Source organism: Lontra canadensis, unplaced genomic scaffold, assembly GCF_010015895.1.
Source record: "Lontra canadensis isolate GAN:19392208 unplaced genomic scaffold, GSC_riverotter_1.0 scaffold47, whole genome shotgun sequence".
Classification (NCBI taxonomy): domain Eukaryota; kingdom Metazoa; phylum Chordata; class Mammalia; order Carnivora; family Mustelidae; genus Lontra; species Lontra canadensis.
The window spans coordinates 4,479,499-4,505,395 of NW_022631041.1; the positions used below are offsets into that span (position 1 = coordinate 4,479,499).

Below are 25,897 nucleotides of genomic sequence, written 5' to 3' on the forward strand. Positions count from 1 at the left end.
TGTAATTCAATAATTTAATTCTTAATGAATGCTCTAAATAAGAGTATTTATTCTATTACATAAATTAAAAAACTTAAAACATATACTTGGTGTTTAAATAATGGCTAGTAAGTTTACATAGATATATAATCACACTCATCTTAGACATAAGACTTTAAAATATCCAAATTAATTTTCTTTGATATCATTTTAATATAAAAATTTTCAGCCAAAGTTTTTACTAAGGTAATTAGCATTTCATAAATAGTTATAGAACATTGACACCATTAGATTTATATATTATAATCCTACAAATAATCTAAAAGAAATTAAGTATAATTCTTAATTTTATCTGGTATGTAATGAAACCATTTTAATGATTTTTTCCCAATTCAGATAATACCTATCATTTACTCATCCTTTCGTCTATCTAGCCCCACACACCCTTGTAAATGTGGAAGCAACCACGATATAAATGAACTTTCCTCTTGGTGACTGATCCAGAAATTTGCCAATCCCACCCCTTGCCATAGACAGAAACACAGTCCACATCCCACTGGACATTGTATTAACTCTAAACTTGTAAGAACTTAATCATTATTCTTACATCTTCATATCTTGGACAATTACTAATTTGTAACCTGCCTTAGCTAGCTCATATACAAATCTCAGATATTAATATTAGTATTTATATTCCTTAGTAGGACAAATTCTTCACATTTTTGAGCCAGAGACCTTTTGAGAATCTGACACTAGATATGCACAGACTTTTATAACGACTTACCAGAGGTTAGAAGAGCACTCAGAGCTCATGCAAAGACCAGCCAGGTGGGGAATCCTTTCTGTACTGTAAATTGCCCATTGGTGTTGGAGGTATAACAATGTTTATGCCTCCAAAGAAGCTGGAGACCGGCAGGCAATCAGAATTGGCATGGAGCAGTAAAACTGAGGATTCGGTTGAGAAGCCATCAAGCATGGTTATACCAGGGCTGATCTCAGGGCTATCTAGAAACTACGTTAAAATTAGAGCTCCTCCTTTCCCTCTGTAGTGCCAAGAATGAGTACTGATACAAACAGGCCATTTCTTTTTTTCTCCTCCTGCTTTGCTAGAGTACCCATATTTGTCATTCTGTGTTCCTTCTGACATTGTCTTATGTTAAAAAACATAATCCTTTTGTGATTTCAAGGGGTGGGTTTGTGTAGCACTCACCCTTAGTGATTAAGAGCAGGCCTTCCTCAAGACTACGCATGCTCCTCGGATGTTTGGACTTTAAGGATTATTATGAGCCTTACTAGAAGCCCAGAACAAAAACTGCTATGAAATTACCTACTTAATCTTTTCATTACAACTGTTTATATTTAATGCCAGATAATTATTTCTCAACTGCCTTACATCACTGAAACTTTAGAAACCAGGTGCTTTTTCCCCCCCCTTTTATTCTAGTGAATTACTCTTCAACATAATAAAGTAAGTATTCCCTTCTGCATTGAGTTGTTATTTAACATGTGTTCTGCAGGTGTGGTTGACATTAGAGATTCTGGCTCCTGATCTACAGACAGAAAAGCTTTTAAACATTGGATGCAGAGTTAGGCAATGCAAAGCCACTCCTCTTTGATAAAATTAACTCCATATTTTTGTCTTATTAGTGATAAATATTGCATATTACCAGTGGCTCGTATGTGCAGTGAGATCGGGCTCTTGTCTGCATGTGACCACATGTCTGTGGGAAGAGGAACACTAGAAGTGGGAGTTAGATTAATATGTGGTGTTATGCTGACGTATGAACAATTGCTGCAAGTTATTTTGCAAAGAAGACGATGTGGAATACAGATGTAGTCCCAGGAATGAATGCTTATCTGTGGCAATTCATTTATCATCAAATGTTTATTGCCTATCACAAGTCTCCCTGTTCATGAAAGCCCTGTATTTATTCAGTTCCCAGAGTGTACATTTAACCCCCTCTTGGAGGCCTTATGAGACTAAGATCACTTGCAAGAATAAAGAAGTGCTCATGTAGATGTAGGTGTATAAAGTCAGAGAGCACATAATCATCAGTGCTCATATGTCCGTCATATAAAACAAGAACTTAAGTGTACTAAGAAGAATTTCCAAAGAATATATCCTTACTCTTTAGTTAACAACAAAATAAAGGGAGAAGGAGATTTCCATTCTTTCTGGACTTTAAGGCCTTTTGAGTCATAGACTTTCCCAAAGAGAGAAGCATCCTCGTCTTCCCACCTATTCCAAGTAGAACCAGAGAAATCTATTTCTTGAAGAGTGAAGTTGCTGATTTGCAAGTGGGTAACTTTTAAAAGCTTGGAGCATTTATTTGAAATTTCTATAATGTATGTTTCTGTTACCCCAAGGTCTTTGAGGAGACTTTTATATTAAATTGAGGGGTTTATGTGAGTTAGAGTACTGCTTCACTCTATCATTTTCTTTGATCGTCCTAAACTTCAGGGCATTATAGGATGACACGGGTTGTAACTTTTTCTTTTAAATATATTATTTATTTATATATTTATTTGAGAGTGAGAGAGAGAGAGCACGCGAGCGAGCATGAGAAGGGGAGGAGCAGAGGGAGAGGAAGAAGCAGATTCCGTGCTGAGTGTGAGTCTGACCTGGGACTCCATCCCACAACCCTGAGATTCATGACCTGAGCTGAAACCAAGAGTCCAACACTTTTTTTTTTTTTTTGAGAGAGAGAGAGCAGGAGTGCTCAAGCAGAGGGAGTGGCAGGCAGAGGGAGAAGCGGGCTCCCCGCTAAGCAGGGAATCAGTGTGGGACTCCATCCCAGGATGCTGGGATCTTCACCTGAGCTGAAGGCAGATGCTTAACAGACTGAGTCACCCAGGTGCCCATGTAACATTTTTAATATTTACAAAAAACAATGGTTTCATAAAATGCAGGGGGGTAGGAATTGCTTTCGGAAGTCATTGTAGAAAGATGTCTCCAAAATTAAATAGGGGCACCTGAGTGTCTCAGTCAGTAAACAGCCAACTCTTGATTTGGGCTCAGGTTGTGATCTCAGGGTCCTGGGATTGAGTCCTGCTGTGCTCAGCGTGGAGTCTGCTTAAGATTCTCTCTCTCCTTCTACCCCTCACTGCCAAATAAATAAATCTGAAAGAAAAAATTAAAAAGTAAAAATAAAAGGGAATGTGTTAAGAGAGTATGCTTCTGGCTGGTGGATTCTGAGAAAGAAGAGGTCTTCAAAATGGGAAATGACAGCCTAGAATTGACTTCTGGTTTTGAAGATAGTTAATGATGGTGCTGCTAGGGTGATAGGGAAGTCCTGGAGTGGATTCCTTTAGTTTGAATCCTGCTTCTGGCACTTGGAAGCTCTATGACTTGGGAGTACTTACTTTTCTTTAAGGTTTGGTTTTATTAACTCTTCAGTAGGGTTATTAATAGTTATTAATAGTTATTAATTAATAGATATTAATTAATAGTTATTAATAGTGTCTGCCTCATTGAGCTGCTTAGCATTTGGTAAGAGCTTAGTATACTTTTTAATGGAAAATCAAGATCTTGGTTTATTGCTCTTAGAAATATGAATGGAGAGTTCATTGGAGAGCAAGATACTAATGGTAGTTATACTACTGAGTAATGTGTGAGTAACTATGTGGCCTTGGACAGGTTACACTGTTTTCCTCCTATTCTTCCTCTTTTTCCTTCTCCTTCTAAATTATACAATGAAATCATGGGCTGTCTGCTCTCTAATTCTATTCTAGTTAGAGTTCTATAATTCTGTGAGTATTTTATCAGTGAATACCAACTTTAAAAAAAAACTTGATCACTCGAATTTGAAATGCCCCCAGACTGATTTTGTTTTGTGAATGTCAAGGGTGGAAGCTGGACTCAGATCCCATGCTTCGAAGGCAGGCCATTTAGGGCTAATCCAGGAAACACTTTTTTGGTGTTTGGTGACTCAGCTGGTGACAAGAGGCTGCCTTACAAGGACCTGTGCTCAAAGAGGGAATAAAATGAAGTGAAAGGCAAGCAGGGCAGTGGGAGTTTTGGAAAGATGAACAACTGGTAAAGAGTCAAAGTATAACTGCATGGAAAAAACATTCCCCAGAGGCCAGAGGAAACTGTTGAAAGGAAAAACATTAAGGAACTAAGTTTATCTCAGGGATTTATTCCAAAAATCAGATTCCGAAAGAGATTCATTTCTATAATGACTTCCCAATCCATATTTATGCTGTAGTTCAATGATAATTATTTATTCAAAATGAGAAATTATAAGATCCTGAAGAACCAAGGAAAATGTAGATGAGTTTTATAGTTCTGTAGCACCTAGTAGATTCTTTGAAAAGGAATTTTAGGAGACATGATCCTTACCATTAACTTGAAAATATTTATTATGAAACCCTTAATTTCCTGAGCATCCTGAGCATCCTGAGCATAAATCCTGAAGCTTTACTGTCTAAATAAAGCATCTAGAAGTGTTCATAATTAACTGGCCATCTCAGTTGTTCTTTTCCAAAAATCAGAATAATAAGCCACAAAGCTGAGAATAGGGTTCTTTCCATTGAATGTCCCTTTTCATTTTGCTAAACTTATAAGCAATTTAAAAAGAGATTATCAAAATTCCTTAAAGCCAATCATCTTGTAGGAAAAAAACGAAATTAATTTCATTCATACTCATCTGGCATGAATTATCTCCCCACGCTAAATACATTAAATTTAGAAGAGGAAAATAATGGAAAAGACCAAATTTTACTTATTTTAAAATATAGTTAGACAAGTACAATTTTTGCTGAGACTACAGATAAGATTTTGACTCTGACTTACCCATGTACTATTGTTTTATATGGACCTCGGCTTGGCTCCCAGATACACATAAATGTATTCTTTGTATTAAACTGGGTAAAAATATAGATATTTGTCTACAAATGTATTCTCTTGCTTTTACTGTAAAATGTGATGTGCTTTTGACAACTCTATACATATGTTGGCTGCTATTTCTATACTTTTATTTAATAACTTCAGTGATATCTAAATAAGTGCTAGATGGTCTTCATATTCTTGGAGAAATTAATTAAAATTTACTTGGTTGTGTGTAATAAAGAAAGCACTTGAATGTAAGAAAATAACGTAGTATCCAAAAAAAAATTAAGTAGCCAGAGATAGCCATCTTTAAGCAAATATATAGTAAGTTTTACTGTTAATAACAGTCAGAAAAACAAATTATATTTGTTAATTTCAATAAACATGAAGAGGTGCCTTAATATTTTGGACTAAAGATCTTTATTTACTGTTTATTTTAAATTATGGTTTTTCTCTCATGATGATCTTATTTAATGAAATTATTCTTTGAAAGATAAAAATATGAAGTTTTTAGAGATGCATATTTTATTATTTTTATTTTATTATTATTATTTTATTAATAATTATGATACAGGGTTTTCCTGAGATTGTAAAATTATAGATTTTAAATTATGGATTTTAAAATTTCTACAATATAAAAATAGTTTTAATATTAATAATCAAAGAAGAGAGAACGAGCAGTGTGTGGGTGGCTCAGTTGGTTAAGTGTCTGCGTTCTGCTCAGGACGTGATCTCAGAGTCCTGGGATTAAACCCCACATCCTAATCCCTGCTCAGCAGGGAGTCTGCTTGTCTCTCTCCCTCAGCCTCTCCCCCTGCTTGTTCTCTCTAGTGCCCTTTCTGCCTCAAATAAACAAATAAAAATCTTGAAAAAAAAAAGAGTGAGAGCAAGAGCCATCAATTTGGAAAATATGTTTGGTCGTTAAGTGTAATAATATTTAATCATCCATAACTTTTAGATTAACGAAATCCACAGCCATGAAAATTTGCAGTTCACTTATTTCTTAAAGACTTTTTATGTGAATTATCTGGCAAAAGAAAAAATTCAAAAAGGGGAAGTTCTTAATTTATATTCTTCTGAATTGAAACATTGAGATTTATGATACTCCATCATATTATATTTGGTATACTTCATTAATATTTGAAATTTTCAGCACTGAATTCCTGTTTCTAAAATTTATCTACATGCTAAATGAAATGTATGAAAGATATCTGTGTTGAACAATAACTACAGTTCCTACTGGATTTATTTTTTTGGTTGGAAGATTGAAAGGATGTTCAGAGAGAAATCAGAAAGATCTAGCTTGCATGCTAACACATGATTCATTATTCTGGATTTATTACTCTGTGAAATGTGAAAGGAAAAAACCTCGTAGATGGTGTCACTGATTGTTTTGTTTCCAGAGTATTAGTGATAAGAAAAATATTGCATGAGGTCAAAATTGTAAAAAAAAAAAAAAAAGAATACATGCTTGAGAAAAATCCCATCTGACAATATGATGATCAGTATAAGTTTTTCTTTATACTATAACTTTGTACTAAAATGATATTTGAAATGCTTTACTGCTACTCTCTGAATATTTTTCATGAGTTTTAGCATACTACACAAAGCTATTAGGTCATGACTTGAAAGGTATAATAGGATTTATCCTTTGCATTTAAAATTAACTTGGCATTTAATTACAAACATATTTTAAAGAAAATAGTGTGGGAGAATATTTAAAGGGAAGAAAATTTCTGAGGCTAGATAGTCTATTAATTTACAATTAACTAGTTAAATGTTTTCTTTAGACATTTAGTATTATGTGATATATTAAGAGTCACTGCCTCCTTCAAAAAATTTTGTTAATGTGGCTGGTGCTTTAAAACTGTAAATAAAAAGTTGTTTCCACTTCTTTTTCCCATTCTATTTTAGACGGTAATTGTAGGTAAGACTTATGGAAAGGATACACAGAAGAGATACACACACACACACCCCTTGTTTAACATATCTATCATTGTGATATTCACTTATAGTTCCTTAGTTGTCTTTGCAATAAAATAGATTGATGACTACAAAGATATTTGCAGATCCCTTGAGATGATGGGGAAATGGGGAAATGAACTGATTCTACTCCCCCTTCAAATAATTCCTGGTACCAAGGGTAGAACATAGCAGAAAGGTGAAAGGGGGATTAGAGAAACTGAGAGTCAAATCAGCCCAAATAAATCAGGGGTCATTCAGAATCAGAATCAGAATCAGAGTCAGGGGTCATTCAGTGACCAGATAGTAAAATATTGTCCATGATGGAAGTCAAAGGGGGCTCAAGAATATTCATTTGGCATTTTTAAAAGCATGATTGAGAAATTTTCTGCAGAGTGGCAAAGGAGAAAAGAAATATGTATTACAGCTTTGGTGACATGTTAAGGATTTTTGATATAAAAATGTAATTGTCTGTAATCTTTCTTTAGTTTTCAGTTAGTAGCTTGATGAGGGGAAAATGTACATAACTTGAAAAAATATCTTCGTATCCTTGGCAGCCATAGCAAAGGCTCTTCTGCTCATACTTGTTGGCTGATGACTATAAACATTGTATATATAATGAAAATATGGAATAAAAGTTTGGTTTGTAACTATAAAGTTAAACACTGTATTCAGCCTCTTGCTTTTTTTGGTTAGAAATCCTTTTCACAACATGATCAACTGTGTATGAATTCAAAAAGTCTTTCTGGTTTACATGTTAGTTAAATGCACTAATTTTTAGTGGGTGTTTCTGATACTCAAAAGAGAAACAATATCTTAAATATTAGCCCCACTCCCTACAGTATGCTCTGAATATGCCCTCTAGGATGGTTTTTATTATATTGCATGTAAATTTAGGATCAAATAATTCCCTCAACCAAAAATGCATTTTTCCCAGTGGCAACATGGCTAATGGTCTGGGGATAAAGCAAAAACAAATTGAAAAAGGAAGTTTTTGTATTTCATAATTGAAGTGACTATTTCAATAATCAAACTTATAACTACTAGCCAGATTTTCATTTGCAGAAAATTGGCTTATTATCTTAATCCATTATGTTAGTTGCTGTTATGTCTTAGATTTGTGTTTAGATAGCAAAGAATGTAAACTTGTTTTCTCATGCTGGTGATCTCCCTGTAGATTCTGTTGGGGGTAATCCCATGGTGTCTGCAGGGCTGGGTCAGAACAGTGGGCTTCCTGTGGTAGGAAGGCTGCTGAAAGTTTTTCAGGAGACCTCTCTAAAGGCTACTTCTCAGCATAGAGAATTGGTCTAACCCTGAGTCTTGAAGGCTCAGAATTTTGATTTTAAATCCACCATGAAAGTAGATCTATCTCCTCAAAGGAAATTCATCTGGATTAATATTTGTTTGCTCATTCATTCATGTGTTCTCAGAGCTAAGGCCAGGGCTAGAACTTATACTAGGTTTTGGAGATATGGTGGCAAATGAGACAGTCCCTGTGCCCAGGAACCTCACTGTGTAAGAGAGGAGAAAAATGTTAAATAAGTAACTGGAAGTTTACTTACAGGTAAAAAGTAAGTGCAGAAGTCACGGTCAGAACTGATATTCAGCTGTTTTTCATGGTCTGCCTCTACTCTGATTGGTTAGGGCCCAAGTCCTAATTGTTACGGGTTGTTAAATATTTTTGATATTGCCCCTGTTTGTGTTGCTTTTATGGGAATATTACTACTTGAGAAACCAACTTGTAAAGAGCTGATTTGTTGGTATATAATGAGTAATATCAGAGGAACCAGAAGAATCGTTGGTCCACCTATGTAGGAAACCAGACAGTGGTCTGAGCATGAATTAGAAGGTTTTGATGAATCCCATTTTTGACCTTATCAATCCAGTGAGCCTGTGTATCCGTCTCCTGAGAGGTTTGATCTTATTAGTGGCAGGAGGTCTCTGGGCCATTTGCTAGGGTTTTCTTGCTGGCCCCATACAGTATTTAGATAGGTGCTACCATTGAGTACAAGTCTTCCTCAGGAAGACACTTTTTCTAAGATGATTATGTCACTATCGATACAAAAGAGTTAAAACTGAACACTTTAAAGAACAATCTTGATTTCTAAATTCTTGGGGAACTCTTCATCATAGCACCCAAGTACTAATAAGAGTTTTTGTTTGAATAAAGTTGCTGAATGTTCTCCTGGATTCCTGGGTTAGTTTTTTTTATGTTTTGGACCAAACTACCCTGTTTTTTCTGGCCAACAGATTTAAAATCTAAACATAAAGGTTTATTTTTCATAAATATGTTTTGAATTTGACCTTCACAGGGAACATTTTAAGTGTCGTGATCAGTGAGGTTTCAGGTACCTCTTTACAGAGAACTACTGTGATTATGTTTTCGTGGTTGGATTTTTCTGAACCCATTAGCTACATGGGAATGGAGTGGTGGAATTAAGGTTTTGAGAATCATCACACCACCCGCTTACCAGAAATTCAATGAAAAACAAACATGAGCGATAAGTTTATGTTCTAGTACAGTGTATTTTTAAAATGGTGTTCGTGAAGCCCTCTAGAGAATACATCAAAGGGAATATAAAAATCCAACTTTGAACAAGTGAACCTTCTTATAATCGGACTCTGTATCAAATGCTGAAAGATCAAATGGGTGAGACAAATTTAGATACAGGCATGAGATAGGTCATTTTCCTGGTGGGAACAATATATATCTTTGGATTGGTAAAACTAGGATATTCAGAAAATGTCATTTTCTAATTCCCTACGTTATTTAAAACTGTCCTTCCACTCTTCATTCCTGACATCACGTGAAAGCATCTTCACTGTGCACAAAAGTGCTCTTCAGTAGCCTCCTCTCTGGGCCTCAAAAAATTCATGAGTCATGAGCGAATAAATATGTAGCCATGGAATTTTTTTTTTGGTATATTTAGAAGGACTAGTTTCCTAAAACTTACTTCTAGTCTTAATGGTAATATAGGAAATTTCACTTACCAATAATATACTTGCATTAGTATTCCATAATAAGTTATTTAATGAATTTCTACTTGGCTAGATTAATCTGGAAAGTTGTGCATTCCAAAGCTGTTAAGGAAAACATCACAAACTTTAAATTCATCATCTCAGGCTTGTGAATGGATTAGGGTTTGATGAAAATGTATGTATTGATTTTTTTTTTTTCAATAGAGGTCATGTTTTTCTTGGCCTAGCTGAAATACTAGGGCCTCAAGGGAGAACTAAAAGGAGGGAACCTAAGCTTTATGTAAAAGTTATAGCCATCACATTTTATGTTATTTTATTTTAATTTTTTAAAAATATTTTATTTGTTTATTTGACAGACAGAGATCACAAGTAGGCAGAGAGGCAGGCACAAAGGAGGAAGCAGGCTCCCTGCTGAGCAGAAAGCCCGATGCGGGACTCCATCCCAGGACCCTGGGATCATGACCTGAGCCGAAGGCAGAGGCTTTAATTCACTGAGCCACCGAGGCACCCCAGTCCATTATATTTTAAACCATTAAAGCTGAGATATTAAATAAGCAGCCCAGCATACCTAGGTAGTAACTGGAACCAGACATAACACCTTTGACTTCTCACTTCAGTATTTATCACATCTTTACAGTTTGAATAGAGATTTCTTTTTTGAGCATCCTCAATGTCTACCATTTCATTTAGGCACAAGACAATGAAATGATCAGATGATATAGGTTTGGTTCTTGTGGCTCAAACTCTGAGATGGAGATTTATCAGCAAGTCTCCTTCAACCAACCCCTGCGAGGCAGGGAGGGAAGAGCAGGACCGAGGGAGAAGCTGGTCTTCGATGGCCACAGTAGCCTCAGCAGATACTACAGGGAGCTCCGGATCTGGGGAGCTGGGACTTGTATCCCATCTTTGGTCTGTCATTGGTTGGGGACTACACCAGGAAAGTGGTGGGACCTTGGGTGAGGTGTCTCTCTTCAGCTGATGGCAGTCTTGAGGAAAACTCAACTGTGAACTGTCAGTAGCTGACAGTCCTAGCATCTGAGAGAAGAGGGATCTGAAGGGGCGTCTGCACCCATTACACCGTGAGTGATCAAACAGCCATGTCATATCAGCTATGCATGAGGTCCTTTGTGGAGGATTTCACTCATCCATTCAGTAGGTACAAAAAAAAAAAAAAAAAAAGGAAGTGACTTCTTTCCTTTTCTAAGAAGAAAAAAGGGGTCTAGAGGTTAAATAACTTGCTCAAGATCACATACAAATGCCAAGTCTCCCTGACTCCAAAGCTTATGTTCTTTTTGCTGCCTCTTATGGTAAGAAATATGGTTGGAGTGGGTTATCTAAACTCTAAGATTCCTTGAACACCTTTGGTTCTGGAGAAAGTTTGGATTAAATTAATTATTACTAATACTGTGACCACCCATACTACCCCCACCCTAAATAGATTTAGCATGTGATGTTGGCTAAACCAAGTTAGATGTGATCCCTGGCTTTCAGAAGTATATGGGCTAGATTATAGAAGCAAAGTGATACATTAAAATGATACAGAGAAATCATTTTTCTCATTAATAAAATCATAACATTGTAATTTGCAAGACTGTTATAAGAATTTAATTTACGTATGGAAAGACGATTGTACATGACTTCAGATATCGTGGCACTCTAAATTTATTTACTATGTTTAAATTTAGTAGAGGCATACAGATATTAGAGAATATTTACATTTACTGGAGCTGGGAAGCAGAAATGATTCTTATTTTGATTTTAATTCATGGTGTTCTCCTTGGCAAGTCTGTTGGTATCTCTGGGCTTTAGCTTCCACATCTGAAAAATGAAGGGCATGGGGTGGGTGAACTAGAAGCAGTAGTATCCTACTAAATGTTTTGACGATAGAAATCCAAGTGGTTCAAGATGAAACAATGCATAAAGTCATCAACTGGCCTTCGGTAAAGCAGGCCTCTTCTAGGTCAACAAGTTTATGACATTTCTGCTATAGCTTCTTGTTATTCTTGAAGGAAATAATTTTCCTCTTTAGTGCTTATAATGTGTCCCTTATACATAATAAGTATAGGTCAACTAGACAGAAGCAAGCATATTATATGAAATCAGATGTAATCTCAGCTAGAATGGAATTCAGTTAACTTCTACCATAAGCAGGAAGGAACGAACGACTTAATGCTCTTTTATCATCTAAAACTCATGATTATTGCAAGAAAAAATTATCTCGTAACATATATATTTTAAGACATGTGAGTATATTTATGTTAATGCTGTATATATTTTGAAGGATGCATGTATAGAGTATGTATTTCCATATCCTTTTTTCTCAATTTTGGGGTGTTTGAGTGGTGAATCCTTACTATTGGGCACTGGAGATTTAGAAGTGAACCGGGTAGGCATGCAGCCTGACCACATGGAAACTGTCTACATATATATCATGTATGTATTCAGAAGGCATTATGGATACACACATAGAACTTTTCCCTTTTCTATTTTTTATTTATTTATTTTTTTAGCTTGACTCATCTTATGAATTTTTGATATTTAATTCAGAAAAAAAAATATTTGACAAGGAAAACAAGCAAATAAAATTAGGTGAAGGATGCCAAGGAAAATAGTCTTAAGTTTCAGAGGGCATGCGACAAGATTTTCAGATCTCCCCCAGTCCAACAACAAAAAACCCGAAAATACAAAACAAAACAACAACAACAAAAGCCCACCAAAAAAACCAATCCTTTCTCTATGTGGTTTGAAGGAAGTCTGTAACTTCATGTGTTGGCATTACACAATGTCACAGTATGAACTCAAGATAAGTGGGTCATTTTAGAGATACCCACTTATTTTTTTTCGCTCTACTTGCATTTTTATTGGATACAACCCATAGAATCCAAGAGGAAGCAGACAGCAAAAGGCTTCTGCCCAAGCCATGTCTAACATGTATCTTACTTTACTTCTTTGTATTTCTTACTACCAATTACCAACGTAGGTTGACAGGAAAATGCGATAGTTTCATCTGCCCGTATGCATTTCCAATTACGTCTAACAAGATAGCACTTGTCTTGCAATGATTTAATCACATCTTATATCAAATATTCTTAGTGTAACATGTTCCCTCCCAGTCTTCTCCTACAATCCTGGGTCACATCAATGAGCACTGACATTATCTTTTCTTTTTCTGTTTTTTTCCCATCCACTAAAGACAGTGAAAGGATAAGCTTGTTAATATTACTTGAATGATACAAAAAAGGGACTACAATTTGATGTAGTTTTTTTCATTCACATTTCATGAACATTAACATTTGCCTTTATTAATGGTTTTAATAGAAAAGTTACTTCAACTTAGGATATTTTTTTCACCAAAGCCCTTATATTTCTGAAAGGAGTGTACCACCAGGGATAGATATACATCTTTTTACATGGCTTCTACATCACTTGAAGCCATGTAAAAAAATCAAACTGTGAATTGAAAGGCTGTACCTAAAAATGACATCATGAAGCAGATTGATTGAATTACACAGGAAATAGTGCTGCCTTTGTCTTCTGCTTCGGCAGCCCAAATCGAATTGTTGAATAATGTGCTTTAGAGGACAGTAGTGTCTTTCACTGAAACACTGTGCAGAAAGTTCCAGCCAGTCAGTGTGCTATTTCTAGTCAAGTATATGGAGGGTTTACATACTGAGAACAGCTGTAAAGATGTTGGCATAGGAGCAACTTCAAAGCCAGTTCAACTAGAAACTTAGATTGGTGTCCAAAAGAACTTCTGTGAACCCTAGGTGTTTAATGTTCAGCTCTCCAGGGAGCAAATGTTTAAATCTAGTAAACAAATGACAAGACAGGCTGTCCTTTAACATTCTGCTTTTCTCATAGTCTTCTTTGGAAAGGGCTTTGCTGTGTCTGAGTTGTTAATGACCAGATATGATCCTCCATTTGTCAGCTGTCTGTTGTCTTAGTCACAGTCACTTAGAACATTTTCTCTCATGTTGTAGCCAAGAGCTTTGGCCTGCTCCTTAAGATCAGTGGGGTGTGTATATTTCCTCCTGACTCTCTTTGTTGGGAGACAGAGAGAGTGACCAAGGAACTTTATCTGCATTGTCTGCTTTTGAATTGTGACTTAGTTTTATAGAAAATGTATAAAGTATCATAAAATAACATGCATAAAAATGATGTATTAGACAAAAAAATATTTTCAGTAATTTAAAAAGTGATTCATTTCAGGCAAAATCACATATATGTAAACTTTTGACATCACTTTACAAGCAAAAATTAATTTTCATTAAACTTTTGGTTATCTGTTTTTTGGCCCATTTTGCATTGTGAGTCTAACAGTCCTTCCACATAGAACAGAATCACACTGGCTGGGTGGTCTTTCACAAAGCCTTATGTCATGCTCATCATAAAAACTGAAAGTCAGCTGAGTATATTGAAGAAGGAGAAAATTATTTTGATTTTCCTAAGTAGAAATTCAATTCAAATTATTTTAGTAAATAAATTTCAGAAAGATATGTTATCCAAACATCTCCTATTTACTTTAATGCATCATTAAAGAATCCCCATCTCTAAAGTATCTCATCTTTTTGGGGTTGAGATTTGATGCCAAGAGGACTTATAGTCCTATCATATTCCTGTCCCTAGAAAAATGATATATATTTATCCAAAGCTTTGTATTTATATTGGAATCCCAAATTGCCATTGTTTGAAATTTTCCTTCCAGTTTTTCTGTAAAAGGGACTTCCCTGTGTCATCGTGATAATCCCTGGGGCTCGGTCTGCCTACTTTGGAGTGGGACAACTGAACTGTGTGTTATTAACTTGTATTGAACCAGAATAGAGCTATACCTGTTGTTATTCCAAAGCCATTTCCTTTGAGAATGCCCTCCAAAACTCCCCCGTGTGGTGTTCTACGGAGGATCATGAAAGGAATCTGCATGTTAGAATAATATTTCCCCTTTTTTCAATGCTACACAGCTAAATAGGAGCAATTTACAGTCAAGAGTATAGAAGAAACTTGATGGGAATTTCAAGTGATCATTAAGCCCCTCAAATGGTAGCTGAAACAGATGTTTGCAGCTTGAGCTCACCTCCCCTTTCCAACGGCTGCCCAGTTTGCCCCAGTTCAAATCTCTAGGACACCAGCAAGCTTCTGTTCCTAGGTCTGTGCCTCCAGATGGAAACATGCTGCACTGTTTGCTCTGCAGACCACCCAGCCCGCCCACTTGCGGTGGTGTGGCCTTCTGTCTGGCTTGTCTGCAGGTGTGACCTTACTCACCCACCTATGACAAGTCACTCTCCCATTTTTCTGGAGTTTAAAAATACAAGTGGCCAGAACAGAGTAAGCAAGTTGATTTTTCTACTACCCTGCAAATATATAAAGTTTGGTGACCTTCATGAACTTTCCCAAGCGTGTTTTTGCTGCAGATTTTGTGATTAATGCGGGTGACCCCTGGGACAGAGGTGAAGCAGTTTAAATGTGAAGTCAGTGGAGTTGCCTGGATGTGCATAACCTTCCAGAAGCCCTATGAAGTTTGCATCTACATTACCTCATTCCCAACCCAGGGCAATTTGAAATTTAGATAAACATTTTGGCAATAGTGTGGCAAACCAAAATTCAACCTTACTTCTCAATAGGTGTATTAACTTTATAAAAGTAATAAACTATTTTTTCCTTTGTAGAGTAAGCTGGTAGACATCAAGAACACACTAAAGCAGCTATATTAGGTAGTGAGTAGGTGATTTTTTTCCCTGATGTAACCACACTCTAAATCTTTACAGTCTGTCAAGCTGCTCTGTAATTCTAAGCCAGCAATATTCAAAATAGCATAATAACCACTGTTAGCAAGATGTGGAAATTTTCTTGAGCAGTCAGAATATGTCCCAGAAGCCAGGATGTTTGCTGACCATTAACTCTACTTTTATTCAACCTGTATTGGCTGACATCTGGCTCAATGTGGACAAATGAACACAAACATTCAGGTTGGGACTCCTGGATACTCGAGAAGACCCCATTTCCTCATAGTTCCATGAATGATCAGTGCGTTCTTTTCCTTAGGGAAGTATCAGATATCCTCCTGACTCTCCCGGAAGCTTTCTCCTGCTAAAGGGAGCAAATGAAGCTCTATGGTGTGTGAAAATTTGAATCTATCATCCATACTGGGGTTTCAGAGCTGGAAGAGACGTTTCTTACAGATGTGGCAATCGAGGCCTCAATGGCTAGCGACTAGCTCAGAGTCCCACGGTTGGTTAATGGAAGAGCCAAGACCAGAACGCACTGTGATCCACTCATAATATGACCAAGTATTCATACAAACATTATCTCAAGAGGTAAACATTATCTCAATGTAGTCTTCTCTCATCTGGCACAAAGTAATCACTCACCAAATGGCTAGTTGTTATCGGGTTGTTATAATTATTCTCTGTTTTTATATATATGAGTTTAAATGTCATACTGAAATTTTAAAGAAAATACTTTGTGGGCACATGGGTGGCTCAGTCGGTTAAGCATCTGACTCTTGATTTCAGCTCAGGTCATGATCTCAGGGTCATGAAATCAAGAACCACGTTGGGCTCTGTTTTCCTTCTCTCTTTGCCCCTCCCACTCATTCTCTCTCTCTCTCTCATAAAAAAAAATTACCTCAAAAAATATGATTTTACATCTGGAAAGGATTTTGAGAGACCTTCTAACTCAGCATCAAGAGTATATTGTCCTTGCCACAGTGTTTCTTTTTCAAAAATAATAAAATATTTTTAATCAGCTCTTGTGATTTAGCTAGGAAGAAGTTGAAAATAAAAAAGTTGGAAATAGAACTTTATAAAGTTTAATTTCAGAGTGTGCTGAACAAACTTAAGAGAATCTGTTTCTCTTTTTCCTTCCCTCTCATACAGTCCTCAAATATATTATTCTTGAGATCTGTGTGCAAAGTTGACATTATGTAAATATTTTTGAAAAGTAATTAATTCCAGCAATGGATTAATTTAAGGCAGTCAGACAGCATATTTAAACAACCTGTTTATGTATTAAATGGAAACTTTTACTGAAAAACATTTTAATTTTAAAAATCTATATTATGGAACTTTTACATCAGCTCTTTCTTATTTCCAAAATGTTTACACAAAAAGTATTCTTTCATAAAGGGGCAAAATTATGCTAGTTGCATCTGTCATTTACTTTGCTCCAAGCCCTTCACAAATTAAACCACTGCCATTTATGTGAACAAACCTAAGTTGGGTTTTTTTGTTATTGTTGTTTTTAATGCCCTCAAATTAAAGGCTCATTTGGAAAATTTGAGCTACGGGCACACTTGCTCTGCCACTGCCATCTTCTTCCAGATATATTCTCCCAACTTATTGGGATGGCAGGATTGTTAAACCAAAACCCGTTCTAGCAATTAATTTCAGGTTCTTCATCTGCACCAGATAACATGCCATGAATTGGAAGCAATGACCTTTGACTCTAACCTCCAATTCTGCCCACCCTCTGTTAACCAGATGTAAAGACATGGAAGAGAAATCTGGAAATGAATGGAAGTAGGGGCCCAGTAAAAGGAATGAACGAATGAATGAATGAACTAACAGAATCTGAAACATTGCTCACATGCTCTGCTATGAAGCAGCAACCACAGTCATGACAACACTAAAAACTAACATTATTTGAGCATCTTTCTATCAGCCAAGTGCAGTCCTAGTATTTTGTATGGACCTCTTATTAGTTGCATTCATGTGCTCAAGAAGTTAGTAACTTCCAATAATGATATCATTGCCTTCATGGGTATTAGAACTATAATTAGCTTTAATTAGGCTAAGACATTCTCCATTTGTATTGGTAATATTTAGCAATATTTTTCTGGCTGATGCCAACGTAAACCAGTTTTACCCTGCAATGCTGCCTAGATAATCCATATGGAGAAGTTTTCTGTGACATTATCAAGTGAAATGAACATTAGGTGGGTGCTTGTTTTTTTATAGTTCCCTCAGTTTTTCGTCAGGGGTAATAAAACGTGTAAGATCACAGTAAGACAGATCTTCGATGAACACTAGATTGGTCACTCTGTAGGTTTCAGATCTTACCCATCAACAGATAGGCTGTGCTTTGGGGAGTCCTTGCAGAATTAATCTTCCTCTGCTTTTGACCACTATTCTCTCTTCACAAATGAGCCACCAGGGTAGTTTGCTGTCTCTTTCTTCTTGTTTCCTGTCAAGTCTTTTGAGTGAGGCTGCGGGGATTCATACAAGGGACTTTGCTGGTAGTTTTGTGATGTTTATATATAGAAGGGTAGGGATTAAAAAAAAATCTGTGCTAAACACAAATCTGATTAATTTACTTTCCCTTAATTAAAACTTCTTATTTTCCCTACTGCTCTTACTATTATTTTCATTTTCTTTAGGGTGGCTTGCAGAATTCTGCAGAATCTCATTTCAGCCTACTTTGTCATCTTTATCTCTTGTTTTGCCTCACTTTGGATACTATGTTTCTACAAAATGAAACTCTTAGGTTACTACTGAACAGTCATGTTCTCTTTCAACTGCTACCCTTTGCACCTGCTGACCTACTGGCCAGAACATTTTTCTGTATATGGCCCACTTCTGTGCTGCATATTTAGGTCTTAGTTTCTTTCTCATTTGTTAGAAATGGTGCTATTTCCATGAATTCTAAATCCAGGTGATTGCACTCATCTAGTTGTTCTATCAGATAAGTTTTCACTTTGTGCTTTATTGCTGTCTACTTATTTGTCTGTATTTGAAATAATCCAGATGTAGGGATTGAATCCTGTCCACAATATGCTTAATATTTCCAATGCCAGGCACAGAGATGCTTAAGAAGTATTTACTGAGTGAATGGAAATGGGGAGATGGTAAGAGATGAGAAGACAGCGTGAACAGGACAATATGGGTGCTGTATGTGTCATTCAAAGAAGCTTGTCCTTTTGGACTCTAAAGAAGATTTTGAGTTAGAGAAAACATATTTTTATCCTTGCATTTCTATTTTCATAGATCTTTCTCATAGTGACATGAAAGATGAGTAGGAGGTGATAAGACAAGGAGACTAGCTAGTGAGCTTTTTGTCCAAGAGAGAAAAGATGTGAACCTTTAACTGAGTAGCATGGGAATGAGATAAGGGATAAATTGAATAACTGTGAATAAGATAATTATCCAGCTCTTGATAAAATATTTTAAAAGGTATAGGAGAAGGAAGATGGGAATATTCAGAGTTCTAGTTTGGATGTTTCTCATACTACTAACAATTGTAAAATGGATAAAAACAAATCACTTGAGGAATGGTGTTTGAATTGAGGGATCTATGGGATATCCACGTGGAGCTATTGAGTAGACATTCAAGAGTGTGGGTGTGGTACTCATAGGACATGCATGTCATCAGCATTTGGACATAATGAAGGCCTGTGTTTGGATGAGATCATCCAGAAAGACTGAGTGTAGAGACAGAAAAGCTGAAGGGAGACGAGAGCCCCATAAAGTATTGCCTCGAGGCACTCTTGGTAGTAAGGAACAGAAATCTACTGAAGGTGGATCAAGAGAAATGAGATGGCAGGTGTAAGAGTTCTTATCATAGAATTCAAGGATGAGCCACAAAGAACAGCTCCTCTCAATGACGTCTGGACATGGAATGTGTAAAATTAGTCTCTCTGTTTCTCAAAAGTCTGATTTTCTCTTATCTCTGTGTTCTCTACATTTGCTTTCTTTTTTCTCTGCTCATCAGTGTCCTTCCATTGCAAGAAGGCAAGCTATGCTGCTATCCTTGAATTCATAGAACTTTGGCATTCCATTTTTTATCATTCTCTGAATAAATTATCTGTGTCCCTAACTTCACATTCTCAGAGAATCTGGGTAGCCAAGCCCATGATTTAGTTCCCTTCAGGTCAGGGGTCCTTCCCTGGGGTGATGGTATCAATATGACTGCATGAGATGTGGGAGGGGCAGATCGCTCTGGAAGAAGGTGTATGTGCTATGATTGTGAATAGCTTCCGTAGTATGTTGTTATTTAAAGGAGCATTTCTCAGATTTTAATGTACTTATGAATCACCAGATAATCTTCTTAAAATATAGGTTTTGCAGGCACTTGGGTGGCTCAGTTGGTTAAGCATCTGCCTTTGGCTCAGGTCATGATCTCAGAGTCTCTGGATTGAGTCCCGGTTTGGACTCCCTGCTTAGTGGGTAGTCTTCTTCTCCCTCTGACTATGTTCTCTCTCTCTCTCTGTCTGTCTGTCTTTCTCTCATAAATCAAAATCTTTTAAAAAAATTAAAAGATATGTATACATATATATTTAAATACAAGTTTTGTTCAGTAGGTCTGGTTTATTCTGTATGTCTAACGAGCATGAAGTGATGCCGAAATTGTGGGTCTGAGGATCACACTTAAAACAGCAAAGATTGTGAGGGCAGTTAGAGCAGGGGCAAGCTCAGAGAGGACTGGGAGAAGAGCAGGAGGAGAATCAGGAGAAGGTAGGAGCTATGAGTGGAGAGACTCAAGAATCAGGGAATGTTCAGAGACATCAAATATTGAAGAGGGTGAGTGAGATAAAATTGGAAACCTCTTCAGTATAAATCTACACAGTTTTGTGGATTCTTTTCTGGAAGCCTATGTACTAGAGAGCAGAAGGTCCATGGCTGTATTAATGCAGAGTTGGGGGGGGTGCAGTGCAGGAATATGGAGGTCCGGGATAAGAGACTTGAACGTGTTAACCAGAAGGTAGGTTAAGTGATGGGCCCTGCAGCTTTAGTTTGTTTCAAGTTATACATTGCCTTTAGATTGTTTTGTTTATTTGTTTGTTTGTTTAACAGCTGGAGAAGGATTCAACCACTGGTTAAGGAGAGGGGAATTTCCCATGAAAATGTGTGTGGGTGTGTGTGCATATGCATGCAGACATGCTTGTGTGTTTAATCCCCTTGCAAGGGAAATGTAACTACATAATAAAGTGAGTCTGGAAGGATTTCCAGCAGTTCACATGTTTGGATCCAGAAAGCATTATCTTTCACAGTTACATATGGAATGTTCTTATGCTCCGGTGATTATGGAAAGGCAAAACTTAAAGTTTAAACATTAATAATATTACAGAAGATAAAACTGTATCTGAAGGTATGATGCATGTGAATCTCTTTGGAGATTTAAAAAAATTGTTGGGCTTTATGGTGCTTCATCAAGGAAACTTCAACTTCTCATTAATTTTCTAGCTATATCAAACTTAATGGAACTGATTCAGGTAAAATGCTACCCTTTTAAACTAATATGCAAGTCATGGTGCTGGCTTCATATTCGTGGTGTCTCCAAGGAATATTTTGAGGCTGAAACATCACAGTGGGAAATCAGACAATTTTCTAGCTAACTCTGGGGAAACCATTGTTTGAGGAGGAGTTGGGGAGCATATTGATATCCTTGCTTGGATGCTGGAAATTCCAGCAGGAGACTGGAATGACCAGTGTAACCCTGGTTTAGAAGGGATCCTCCCCTCCATGGAAATACTATCTCTGAGTGCAAAGCTTGAAGAGGAGTGGTAAGGGAAGGTGGGAATTCTTGCCAAGTCTGTCACATTAACAGAAACGCAGATGTCACAGCCAGACTGCCTTCAGATTCCTTGCCATCCTGAAAAAATATGCATAGAGGCCTGAAGTCACTTAAATTTAAGCACTTACTTTGATGGCTATATATTATATATAGTTCTGTCTATTATCAGTCAGCTATTTGACAGCTCAGTGATGTTATGATTGGCAACGTTGTACTCAGTCTAGAGAAATCCTGTGTGACTCCTCCTGCCTTTGTGATGATTGAGGCATTAGAACAGATCCTGGAATTCTCAGTTGTTGACCTTTCCACACTTAATCTTCAGAACCCTCTGAGGCTACTAAATATTTTAAACCTTCTGAAGCAACTTAATAAACTTTATTCATAAGAATTTAATATGTTCACATAGATAACTCAAACAATGACTTTGAAGAGATGCATCAGGCAACTGAAGCAAAATTTTTTGAGCTGATTTTCACCGGCAAGGTTTTCCAGCAGACTCACCAGCAGCAGTTTGAGATGCATTCAAATAAAAAACAAGATTTCATTTAAATGCATTCTTTCTGCTCATCATTTAACACAGTGGAGGAAAAAGTTATTCCATCTACAGATCTGTGTTAGAAGCAGCTAAAATTGATTTCTTTTGATTTATCTTTTGGAACCTGGTACTCCAGCCTTAAATTGTAAAGAACATACTATTTGTTTAGAAGGAAGGATTTGAGGCAAGGATGGGATGAGAGTCCAAATCTCTGAGATAAAACGACGACGACAAAAAACACAGAAGGTCATGATTATGAAATCTGGGTCTAAATGTTGATTATAAATCGCAATAGGCTTTTGCATGACTGAGAGGTTTTCAGTCTTAGATTTGAGTTTCTTTGAAGAATAAAGTTTTGTGACATAAGCATGAGTAAGTTATTACTAAACATTTATAAGCACAGGCAGGGGCTGAGGGTGGAATTTGGTTTGTTGTTTAGATTACCAGAAAACTTCGCTTTTATAAATTTATAGGTGTGAATATGTTACATGACCTTGGCTTTTGAAAACAATTGGAGCAAGATGTTTTGAGTTGAGTATCTTAGAAAATATGTTAACTCTGGGTTTACCGAGACCGCATTCAGTGCCTCCTACAGTGGCTGTCTTTTTAAGTAGCTGTGCCTTTAAGGGGGGAAAGAATTAAGTTCTAATGAACCAGTTCATTGTATAGGAATTGATTAACAGTGACAGTTGATTGCTCTAAATGGTCAAATTCAAATCACCATATTGTGGAAACTTTTCCCCTAGAAAAACACTAGACTTCTATTTAGAACCACTGGTTTGAGTCTTGGTCCTCTTACCAATTAGATGTTAACTTTGAGCAAATTATATAATCTGTTAGCCTTATTAGTTCCATCTGAAGATGGTACTAATTCCCAGGGTTGTTCTTGATGTCAAATGAGATAATATATGTGAAGCCCTTTACTGTGAAGTTATCTACAAATATGATGGACATAATGATACTGTGCCTGGTTTAATTGATTTTTTCATCCAACTAAGACCATTGGGGTTTCAGAGCACTCTCTAACTACTGTCTAGTGACTTTAGATGAGAATTGTAGAATGCTTTAAATGGCTTTTAAATGAATATTATTGCGTTTTTCTCTTTCACTTTTTCATCCCAATGAGTGCCAAAAAGAAAAAGAGATTCTACTAAAGTGGGATGCTGTTTTTATCTGTGAAGTTATCGATGCATGGATTTTGTGTTACAGTGATGGTTAAGGATAGCCGACATGGGTATGGTGCTCCCAGGACACTTGGTGCACCTCTATGGTGTGGCTCCTAGGACTTTTGAATATTAACCTATCTCATCCTCCCAATAACCGTGGGAGGTGGGTCCTTCCATTGCCACCAGTGTGAAATGAAGGTTGTGAAACTCAGGCACAGAGAGATTAATTTGTTCAAGATTACAGAGTCCACGTGCTCAGTCAGGTCGAAGGTTCCTGTAGTTTTCATTCAGCTCTTAGAGAAGAATTTGGTAAAAAAGTATATACATCGGGATAAAGGAAGTCATGAACATTACTTGGATGTTGGATGTAGGAGATGGTATTTCTTTTTGCAAAAATGATGATACATCATGGATGTTTAGATGACACAGAGATTGTATCTTATTTCCCTTTCCCTTTTTCTTTTTTAATCTTCAGTGCCCTTTACTGGGTACATTATTGCTAATTTAGTAGGATTACTTCTCTCTTTTTGGCCCAGGGTATATTAACAGGAAGCTAAAGGGTGAGAGAGGCCCAGTGTTCTCAATCTTACACTATGAGTGAAACTATTGGAAGAAAGAGCCCAAAGCTTCATCCAAATGGACATTACAGAGCTCATGCACTGTCTTTTTTCTGATTTGGACTTTGTTTGGCTTAGTTTCATATACTATATTTAGTCCTTCTTTAATTGAGACATGATCTAAGCTATTCATGGATTTGTTCACAAATTTAACAAATTTTACCGAAAGTCTTCTGTGTACCAGGGTTTCAGTGAGGTCCTGAGGAGTAAGAAGGTAAGTAGAACAGTACATAATCTGTTTGTTGGGCTCAGAGAAGAGTGGGAAAAACAAACAATAAGCGAATAATGTCATAAGTGGAAGGATCGCAACTGCTCTGGTTAGAGATACAGAGAGGAACGTGGTGTTCTAGAGGTGCATGAGAGAAGGCGTTTGGCTAACACTTGGTGATCATAATTTGTTTTCCTCTCTTTGTCTTCATCCCCATATAAGACATTGAAGACATAGGGAGGAGGAGCAGAGGGAGGGCAAGTTAGAAAGAATTGATGGGGAGCAGTGTTGTTGAGGATACGGAACATAACCCAACGTGGCCATTAGGGAAAGAAAAAAGAAAAACCTAACCTGAGTGGTATAACATATCTGATAAGTCCTTGCATATTATCAACTGTATTTGTAGTAACTATCATGTTTAAGAAAAAATATTGCATATTTATTTTACTCAATCCAGTAAAAGGGGGAGGAACACAAATTTTGAGTGATTTTCATTAACATGGTTAAAGTGTTTTATTGTTTTAAAGTGTATGTGTAAGTTTTATGGCAGTTTATTTATACAGGATATTGAATAAATGAAATTACTGCCTATACTTACAGAAATATTTAAAAGAACATGAATATTAATTACCAAAGCAGACAGAAAAACGGTAGACCTCGGTGTCTCGTTCCACTTGTGACCAGGTCCCGGATGACTAATAATTGAGAAGGGATAGATTGCTTTACTTCTCTTCCTCCCTCTTACTACCATCTGTCATTATATTATTTGTTTATCTTTGGGCCCAGAACTGATGTGTAAGAATCATTCAGACATAGACTTCATCTTTCTTGCTGATTAATATATACTATTTAGAATAGTGCCTGGCATGTAACAGGCACTCAATAAATCTTCACTGCATAAATGAAAGAATGAAATCATCACACATGTATAGACTTAACAACTGTAATGAACACATGAGATAAGTGAAAGCATTTTAAAAACTATAAATGTTCCACACATGCAAGGTGATGCTATTTTTTTGAATTTTAGAAAAAGTATAGTCTGCCAAAAGATAACTTATTTGCTTGTTTATTTTGTAGATTTCTCTTTAAATATTTATTTCCTAAGTATTTATGCTCCTTTATGTCCATGGTTTTAATACTGACTTCTATCTTCCTTTATGGTTCTGTAACTCCCTTACCCCAGTGCAGTTACTCTCTAGTAGAGATTCTTAACCCAGGCCAGTGAATCTTTGGGAAATCCAGGGTTACCTCCTGGGGCTTCATGAACTCCCTAAAACAGTATACCAAAGTGTAGTATTGTAGTGGCTTCTGTGCATTTGACAGAGAGTTACTGTAACTTTCATTAGATTATCTTAGGGTATATGACCTCCAAAGTCTAAGAATCATTGCTCTAAAATTTTCTCTTTTTCTTTTACCTTTTGTTCCTCTGTTTCTTCTCCTTTTTCTCCTTGAGATGGTTTCATTCTCTTTTTATTTTTCATGATTGTGTTTTGGTGTTTTAAAATGCTTCTTGTTTGATTGTGCCCAGTGTGTGGTATTCTCGGTTTATTGTATGCCTCTGATCCCCGCCCTTCTCTCTGTCTCTCTCTTGTCTGGCCAACAGCATGGGGATGTGCCAACTGCAGGGTTGTCCTGTCCAGCCCTTCTGGGACGTTTACTTCTCCATGCTACCCTAACGACTACCCTAACAGCCAAGCTTGCTTGTGGACCCTGCGAGCCCCCACCGGCTATATCATTCAGATAACGTTTAATGATTTCGACATTGAAGAAGCTCCCAATTGCATTTATGACTCATTATCCCTCGAAAATGGAGAGAGCCAGACTAAATTTTGTGGAGCAACTGCCAAAGGCCTATCATTTAACTCAAGTGCGAATGAGATGCAAGTGTCCTTTTCAAGCGACTTTAGCATCCAGAAGAAAGGTTTCAATGCCAGCTACATCAGAGGTATGTAAACCACAGGCGGCGCCAACCTTCTGCTTTCATTTAACATGTTCTACAGTAAACACCAGGACCAGAAGACAGAGTTATGTGCTTTTATGTGAATGTGAATGATTAGGATTAGAATTTAAGGGCAAGAATCTGTTAATATTCACTGAACATTCTCATTAGCA

General features: G+C 36.7%; 1 protein-coding gene across 5 annotated transcripts in view; it reads left to right on the forward strand.

Annotated features, from left to right (window-relative positions):
* The window catches only part of ADGRG6 (adhesion G protein-coupled receptor G6), a 135,336-nt gene that overhangs the window by 38,678 nt on the left and 70,761 nt on the right, over positions 1 to 25,897 (forward strand). For all 5 annotated transcript variants that reach the window (XM_032873058.1, XM_032873057.1, XM_032873059.1 and 2 more), the window contains one exon: positions 25,389 to 25,730. In XM_032873058.1, coding sequence (XP_032728949.1) covers positions 25,389 to 25,730 — 342 coding nt within the window. The remainder of the gene's footprint in view (positions 1 to 25,388; positions 25,731 to 25,897) is intronic.